The following is an 8,346-nucleotide window of genomic DNA, read 5'->3' as shown; positions in this document are numbered from 1 at the left end:
CAGGGCCCGGCGGGGTATCCGGCAGCTCTCTCCGCAGGTGGTGTTGCTCCTGCTCTTCGCCTTCTGCCTGCTCAGTGTTTTCATCTCTGCGTATTATTTATATGGGTGGAAAAGGGGCTTGGAGCCCTCCGGGGACGTGGTGGGGCCGGACTGCGATGAGCCCAAGGTCGCCCCTTCCCGCTTGCTGCCACTGAAGACCCTCAAGGTGGCTGACTCCTCCCGCACAGACCCCTTGGTGCTGGTCTTCGTGGAGAGCCTCTACTCCCAGCTGGGCCAGGAGATCGTGGCCATTTTGGAGTCGAGTCGCTTCAAGTACAGGACGGAGATCGCCCCGGGGAAGGGGGACATGCCCACGCTGACCGACAAGGACCGGGGACGCTTTGCCCTCATCATCTACGAGAACATCCTCAAGTACGTCAACCTGGACGCCTGGAACCGGGAGCTGCTGGACAAGTACTGTGTGGAGTACGGCGTGGGCATCGTCGGCTTCTTCAAGGTGTGTGTGGGGCGAACCGAGACCCCGTGGCCAGGCCGAGTGTGAGCCGGGGGCTCTGGCGTCCCAGTGCCCTGCAGGGACTGCTCCCTCCCCTGGCTTTCTGCAAGCAGCCCGAGTTGGTGTGGAGCCAGCCCGCAGCCTGGGATGGGGTGCAGGCTTCTCGCAGAGGGCACCGTCTTAGCCCTCTCCCCGTGGAAGGGCTGTGTGGCTCCTGGGTGTTTTGGGGGTAAAACCACACCTTTGGGATCAGCCTGGTTGCTTTTAGCATCCCATTTCCCAGCGGTGACCCTTGCTGGCGTCTGCCAAAAGCATGAGCAGGTATTTTGCTTGGCAGCCCCCTGCCCTTCTCCTGCCCAGGGCTCGCAGCCCCAGGGGGCTTTGACGTTGAACGTGAGCAGGATTGGGTGTGCAAGGGGGACAAGGGTGCCCTGGGCTCAGGAGAGGAAGGGGGGGGTCCCAGCACCCGGAGCTCTGGGGGTGGTGAGCCACCTAACCCCTCGCCATGGCCATTGGTGTCCCTGGTGAGCCCCTGCCTGCACAGCCAGGCTGGGCACTTGGCGTGTCTTTCAATGCCCTCGTCCCCAGCGTCATCTCCTCCAGCTCCTGTCTCTCCCCATGCAGGCCAACGAGAACAGCCTCCTGAGCGCCCAGCTGAAGGGCTTCCCCCTCTTTCTGCACTCCAACCTGGCGCTGAAGGACTGCAGCATCAACCCCAAGTCGCCCCTGCTGTACATCACGCGCCCCAGCGAGGTGGAGAAGGGCGTGCTCCCCGGGGAGGACTGGACCGTCTTCCAGTCCAACCACTCCACCTACGAGCCGGTCCTCCTGGCCAAGACCAAGTCGGCTGAGTCCATCCCGCACATGAGCGTGGACGCGGCGCTGCACACTACAGTGATGCAGGACCTGGGCCTCCACGATGGCATCCAGAGGGTGCTTTTCGGCAACAACCTCAACTTCTGGCTGCACAAGCTCGTCTTCGTGGACTCTGTCTCCTTCCTGACGGGCAAGAGGCTCTCCCTGCCCCTCAACCGCTACATCCTGGTGGACATCGATGACATCTTTGTGGGCAAGGAGGGCACGCGCATGAAGGTGGAAGATGTCAAGGTGCGGCTGTGATGTCCTGACTGGGTGCTGGGGGGATGCGTGGGGCTGGGTGCTTGTGCCTGCTCTGGGATGCTCCAGGGATGAGGTTTCCTGCCCCCAGAGCATCCCCTGGCCCTGTGGGAGCCCCTCTGCGAAGCTCTTGGGGACATGGGTCCTCGCCCTGGCATGGCAGCCATCCCCGCGACCGTGCGCTGAGGACATCTTGCTTTCTCTCCCCCCCTCCCAGGCACTATTCGACACGCAGAACGAGCTGCGCACCCACATCCCGAACTTCACCTTCAACCTGGGATACTCAGGGAAATTCTTCCACACGGGTGAGGAGGGCAAGGGCATCGCTTTGCCTGTTGGTGCCATACGGCTGGTGTTGAGGCACAAACCGGTGCTCAAAGAGGCCAAATTTGGGGCTGCAGGAGGGTCCTCGGACATCCCACCCCACTGCCCCCCATCCCCCAGCCACTGAAAGGGGCTCCCCCTCCCTCTGCCCCGGCTGCTGGCGCGTGGCTCCGCGTGCCCGGCAGTGACAGCGAGCATCGTGCCCGCAGGTACTGATGCCGAGGATGAAGGCGACGACCTGCTGCTGTCCTACGTGAGGGAGTTCTGGTGGTTCCCCCACATGTGGAGCCACATGCAGCCTCACCTCTTCCACAACCAGTCGGTTCTCGCCGAGCAGATGACATTAAACAAGAAATTCGCTGTCGTGAGTAAGATGCTGCCGGCAGGGGTGCTTGTGGGGGGGGGAGGATGGGAGAATGGGGGCAAAGAGGCAGTGAGCTGCCTGGGTCGCCCGTTCAAGGGGAGATGTCATCTGTGTGTTGCAGCTGTGCCTGCCTAGCCCGGCACCGGGGGGATGTGGGGGTCCAACCCAGGGGGGATGCGGTGGTCTGACCCATGGCTCCGCAGGAGGCAGCGTTCTGCTTGGGTTGGTGTGTGCTGGGTTTTAACTGAGCCTAGGGTCGGGTGCTCAGCCCGGCACAGTTTGATGCTGTGCTGGGCAATGATGCAGGATCCTGGAGCAGTGGCCATGTGCCGGGAGGCTCCTGCTGATGGAAACTCCCTCTGCAGGCCGAGCTGTCGGGGACATGTTTGGTTTATAAAGGCAGGCTCTGACCTTCAGCTTGGTAAGGGGTTGTCCGTCCTCTTGGACTGTCCTTTATCTGCCCTGGATAAAGCCGGCACTGAGGCCAGATCATGCTGTGATCGACTGGTTTGCTCACAGCTGTTGAATCCAAACCCCGTAAAGCCAGACCCAGTAATAATAATTCGGTCCTATGGCCTAAGAGAGGGATCTTCGGGCTAACTTGAATTAATTGTCTGATAATTGGAGGTGCTTAATTAGAAAGAGACTGGACCGTCCCTACTTGGGATGGGCAGTTGTCCAGCTCAGAATTTCCAGGCTGTTTAGTATCTACTGATATAAACCAATTTACAGTCCTGTGTAGATTTATCTCCTCGTTCTCCACAGAAAAGCTTTGCTGCTGTTGTTTTGTTGGTGACAGCAGAAATGGCAGGGATGAGGATGGTCCACGTGAAGCAGAGGAGCGAATGTCCACCCAGCGTGTCTGCTGCTGGGCTCCCTTTCACGGAGACAGCCCTGGTTAGGAGAGGATGTGCAGGCACAGCCCTGCCCTGGTTGCTCTCGAGAGGCACGAATTGGCTATTTGTAGTTGGGAATGGGCAGTCCCTTGGGGAGAGATTGGTTTGGGATGTTGTGGATTTGGGGTCTCCATGGTCACCCACTCCCTGCTATCTTCTTTGCAGGAGCATGGCATCCCCACTGACATGGGGTACGCCGTGGCCCCCCACCACTCGGGCGTGTACCCCGTCCATGTGCAGTTGTACGAAGCTTGGAAGCAGGTTTGGTCGATCAAAGTGACGAGCACAGAGGAGTACCCCCACCTGAAACCTGCTCGCTATCGCCGTGGCTTCATCCACAATGGCATCATGGTAGGTGGCCAGGCTTTATCTCTGGTGCTTCTCTCCTCTGCCTCCCCCACCAAAACCCAGAACCTCAGCGGGTGGTTTCTGGGCAGCTCAGATGCTTCTGTTTGAGGGGGCTGTGCTCTCTCCTCGTCCTGCATGGGGGAAGCTCGTGTGAGGACAATTTTTGGCTTCTCCATCTGTCCACGTCCCTCCCTTGTGCACATCAGGATTGAAGTCAAAGGTGGTGAGGGGCAGTGGAGCCAATCCTGACCTCTGAGGGGTTGAGGAACCTTTTTTGTTTGGGAGGAGGAAGGGGACCCAGCCCTGGATGCTCCATCCATGTCTTTCTCCCGCCCCAGGTACTCCCCCGGCAAACCTGCGGCCTCTTCACACACACCATCTTCTACAACGAGTACCCCGGTGGCTCCAGTGAGCTGGACAAAATCATCAACGGGGGTGAACTGTTCCTGACCGTGCTCCTCAACCCCGTGAGTACTGCCGTCCAGCTGCCCGGGGACGGACGGACAGGTGTCTCTTGCAGAGCCGTCCCCCAGTGCCACTGTGGGCAACGTCCCCAGCGTCCCCGGCCAGGGTGGGAGCTGTTTGCGTGGGATGGCTGCTGGGTGAGGCTCTGCTAACCCCTGCTCCGTCCTCTCCGCTTCAGATCAGCATCTTCATGACCCATCTGTCCAATTACGGCAACGACCGCCTGGGCTTGTACACCTTCAAGCACCTGGTCCGCTTCCTCAACTCCTGGACCAACTTGAAGCTGCAGACGCTGCCACCTGTGCAGCTGGCACAGAAATACTTCCAGATCTTCTCCGAGGAGAAGGACCCGCTGTGGCAGGTATCCCTCGTGCCTGGAATGGAGGGAACAGGAGGCGTTTCGCTTCTTTGTGGTTCTGCTGGTGGTGCCAGGAAGGAGTTAGCTCCCTAGAGCTGGAAACAACCCCAGTCTTTGCCCTGCCTGCTGAGCAGCGTGGCCTCCCCGCGCGTCTGCTCGGGCTGGAGGGGGCTGAGCAGTGGTGCGCGGTCCCGTCCAGGCTGCCCTGTCTCTAATCCTCCCTCGCTGCGTTTCAGGATCCCTGTGAAGACAAGCGTCACAAAGACATTTGGTCCAAAGAAAAGACCTGTGACCGATTCCCAAAGCTTCTCATCATCGGGCCTCAAAAAACAGGTGCTTCCCTTCACCCTCGGTGCTATGAGTGAGCTGGGAGGCTTTCCGGGTCTCCCGTGCATCCCCAAATTGCCTCTCTCGGCCCTCCTGCCCTGAAGCAGAGCTCGGAGGGAGATTTGGCCCAAGTCAGCTCTCGCTTTCTCTCTATCCGAAGGAACGACTGCCCTTTATCTCTTCTTGGGGATGCACCCAGATCTGAGCAGCAACTACCCCAGCTCAGAGACCTTCGAGGAGATACAGTTCTTCAACGGACACAACTATCACAAGGGCATCGACTGGTACGTCTCCCGGCTGCGGGGGCTGAGCTGGGAGCGCCGGTTCCTTCGGGAACAGGAGCAGCGGTGCCGCGGGGTTTCCCATTGGCCTCGCAGCAGCCAGGCTCTTGGTGGAGGGTCCCCGGGTGCTGCAAGGTGGGATGAATCCTGTGCGGGCTCTGCCCTTTGCAAGGGCATGCTCATGCACTGCCTTCAGGCCATCACACTGCCATGGTTTATCCCTGAGATGTCCTGAAGGCAAAGGCCACTCGCCAGGACTCAGAAGTGCCCTCGGCAGAAGCCGTGTGTGTGTGTGTTCATCTGCTACCTCCTGGTTTTGGGGTCTGCCTGGGGAATCTGGTGAGGCCTGGCCCTCCAAAATGGCTGGAGGGGATTGTAGAACCCCAGGCTGTGCATCAGACCTGGAGGGACCCTGCAGGATTAGCACATAGTACAGAGTGTCTGAGATGTCACCTGGAAGGGGGGGTGCTGGGGACATCTCATGGTGCCCGTCTGCCTGCCTCACGCTGTGCATCCCCCAGGTACATGGAGTTCTTCCCCATTCCCTCCAACACCACCTCTGACTTCTACTTCGAGAAAAGTGCCAACTACTTTGACTCAGAAGTGGCCCCCCGGCGAGCCGCAGCCCTGCTCTCCAAGGCCAAAGTCATCACCATCCTTCAACCCTGCGCAGATCGAGCCTACTCCTGGTATCAGGTGAGCTGCCCGCCTCTGACTCTCCCTGGGCAGCCCCGGGGGGTGGGGGGCAAGGGGCTTCCCTCCATCAGCTTGGTTTGGGAGGTGGGGTGGCTGCGGACGCCGCGCTTCTTGGCTGAACAAGACGCGCAAGGACACGGCGTGGTGGCCTGGGAGCCGCGGTGCCTTGTGGGCAGCCCAGGACTTGGGTTGCCCCAGGAACAACCCTGCCTTTCTCATGCCTGACAGCACCAGCGAGCTCACGACGACCCAGTTGCCCTGAAATACACCTTCCACGAGGTGATCACGGCGGGACCCGAGGCTGCTCCGAAGCTCCGGACCCTGCAGAACCGCTGCCTGGTGCCGGGTTGGTATGCCACCCACATCGAGCGCTGGCTGAACAGCTACCACGCCAACCAGGTAGGTATGGGAACACCCCACTCCTACAGTGGCAGCACCCTGGGGAGCCCCCCTCGCCCAAGCAAGGATGAGCAGGGAGGAGAGCTTGGGTCCCAAGTCAGTTGCGAGGGTGCTCCCGTGGGAGCTGCTTTTATTATACCTTAATAACCATGGGGAGAAGAGTGAAAGTACTTGGGTAAGGTGCAGAGGGCAGATATTGTGCAAGAAGGAAACCCTTGTAGTGTGAGGTTGGTGATGGATGATGCACAAAGATGTCCTTGTGCTGGTCCTGGGCAGGCAGGTCCTTCTGCTGGTCCTCTGGCAAGCAGGGTTGAAAGGGGGCCGTGGGGTGTAGGGCTGTGGGTGGCTCTGCAGGGGCACCCACCGCTCACCCACCACTCTCGGCCACAGACCCCCACGGGGCTGCCTTATCTGGTGTCACCGCAGCATCGAAGCAGGACAAAAATAGCGGGTGAAGCCGCCCATGGTTCGAGCTGCCTGCAGGGGAAATGGGAGCTGGATGCCAGCCCTGCTGTGACCCGCACAGTGGAGCGCTGCTGGCAGTGTACGGGCTCAGTCCCTGAATGATTTTTCCACTGTCATTTACCCTTATAAAGTCTATTAATTGTCTGCTTCTGGCGTATTTGCTGTAATGCAATCCTGGCTGGCTGTGGGTCGAGCGGCCCTGAGCCGAAGCTCTGATGTTGTCCTGGATGGAGCCTGGCCCTGGCTTTTATTTGCATTTAATTTTCCAGCCCTCAGTGTAAGTGAACACCAGGGCACGTTAGCATTCAAAAGGGGACCCTGCGTGGGCTGGTGGCAAATTTGGCTCCAAGACGGCAAAAGGTGCAGCGAAGGTGTCGTTGTACCCCAGGAGAGCAGGGCTGGGAGCCAGCAGCACCTCACCGCCCTGCCTTGCTCCTTGCAGATCCTGGTCCTGGACGGCAAGCTGCTCCGAACAGAACCCGCCAAAGTGATGGAGACAGTCCAGAAATTCCTCGGTGTGACCAACTTCATAGATTATCACAAGACCCTGGCGTGAGTCCTTCCCCGAGCTTCTCCTTCCTCCAACCTGCCGTTGCTCCCAGTGCAGCAGGTTGCCCCTGGGGACACCCAGTGCTGTCCTGGGGCAGCCCCCAGCGCTTGGGCTCACCGCGGAGCTGCTGCTGGTTTTGATGAGACCAGGGTTTCACCTGAGGCTGGAACAGCAGCTCCTCATTGCTGTGACCTACACTGGGGTAGCTGGAATCAGAAATAGTGTTCAACAAGCACCCAGCTTTGCTGTGCTTACCCAGACACTGCGGGGGGGATGGTGGTGTCACTCCAGGCAGCCCAGGAGCAGCTCTGGGCTCCTGGAGCAGAGTTCAGGGGTGCATTTGTGTTGCATGTGACCGTGTTGAGCCCCGGCACCCTGGCTCCTCGTGCAGGCACTGCAGAGAGCAACTCTTGCTGCTGGCCGTGTGGCATCTCTGCAGGTGTCACCTTGCTCTGAGCCTTCCAGACATTAAAGCCCACCATGGGAAGCAGGAGCCCCCAGAGCTCCTAGGAAAGTAATAATTTACCTCTGCGCAGGGCTTGTCTCTATGTGGCCGCTCTGAGTCTGCACCCAGGTGCCTTGAGGCTCTTGAGGGCACCCAGGCCCAAAGGTGCCGCAGAAAATAATAATTAAACCCACGTAGACCCCCGTGCTCCCTCAGCAGGGCGATGCGGTGATGAATGAACCTTGGTGGGCTGCTTGCTGTGCGGCTGCACAGGGAACCCGTTGTACCAGGGGGTCAATAACGAGATGTTAGCTGGGCTGCAGCTTAAAAAGAGGTGGAGAAGTGCCCCTGTGCAGGGCTGGGCAGCAGCGGGGCTTGTCGGGCAGCGTGCTTGCCTGCGGAAGGCGTGGGGGGGCGAGAGGGGTGAGGCAGAGCTCTCGTTTCACAGGTTTGACCCAAAGAAAGGATTCTGGTGTCAGCTTCTGGATGGAGGGAAAACGAAATGCTTGGGAAAGAGCAAAGGGAGGAAGTACCCCGAGATGGATTCGGATGTGAGTATGCGGAAAGCCTCCCGGGACGGTCCCGAGCAGGGCTGGGGGGGCCGTGGTGGGCTCAGGGCTGGTCCCCCTGACCCTCCTCTCTGTTCTCCCGTTGCAGTCGCGCGCCTTCCTGCGGGACTATTACAGGGACCATAACATAGAGCTCTCCAAGCTCCTGTACAAAATGGGGCAGACGCTGCCCACCTGGCTGCGGGAGGAGCTGCAGAGCACCAGGTAGCTGCCGCCTGCTGCCCGCCCAGCAATACCCGAGCGGGGCCGA

General features: G+C 59.8%; 1 protein-coding gene across 1 annotated transcript in view; it reads left to right on the top strand.

Annotated features, from left to right (window-relative positions):
• Positions 1–8,335, top strand: part of NDST1 (N-deacetylase/N-sulfotransferase (heparan glucosaminyl) 1) — a 13,409-nt gene extending 5,074 nt beyond the window's left edge. Inside the window, exons 2-15 of the mRNA XM_009322747.1 lie at positions 4–496; positions 1,118–1,600; positions 1,827–1,914; positions 2,143–2,297; positions 3,359–3,544; positions 3,880–4,008; positions 4,185–4,367; positions 4,601–4,697; positions 4,852–4,975; positions 5,494–5,668; positions 5,897–6,067; positions 6,975–7,084; positions 7,976–8,078; positions 8,185–8,335. Of these exons, the coding sequence (XP_009321022.1) occupies positions 4–496; positions 1,118–1,600; positions 1,827–1,914; positions 2,143–2,297; positions 3,359–3,544; positions 3,880–4,008; positions 4,185–4,367; positions 4,601–4,697; positions 4,852–4,975; positions 5,494–5,668; positions 5,897–6,067; positions 6,975–7,084; positions 7,976–8,078; positions 8,185–8,304 (2,617 nt within the window). The 3' untranslated portion in view covers positions 8,305–8,335. The remainder of the gene's footprint in view (positions 1–3; positions 497–1,117; positions 1,601–1,826; positions 1,915–2,142; positions 2,298–3,358; positions 3,545–3,879; positions 4,009–4,184; positions 4,368–4,600; positions 4,698–4,851; positions 4,976–5,493; positions 5,669–5,896; positions 6,068–6,974; positions 7,085–7,975; positions 8,079–8,184) is intronic.
• Positions 8,336–8,346: the final 11 nt, after the last annotated feature.

The sequence above is a fragment of the Pygoscelis adeliae genome, unplaced genomic scaffold, assembly GCF_000699105.1.
Source record: "Pygoscelis adeliae isolate BGI_AS28 unplaced genomic scaffold, ASM69910v1 Scaffold34, whole genome shotgun sequence".
Taxonomy (NCBI): Eukaryota; Metazoa; Chordata; class Aves; order Sphenisciformes; family Spheniscidae; genus Pygoscelis; species Pygoscelis adeliae.
This window is presented reverse-complemented; position numbering and strand designations above follow the sequence as displayed.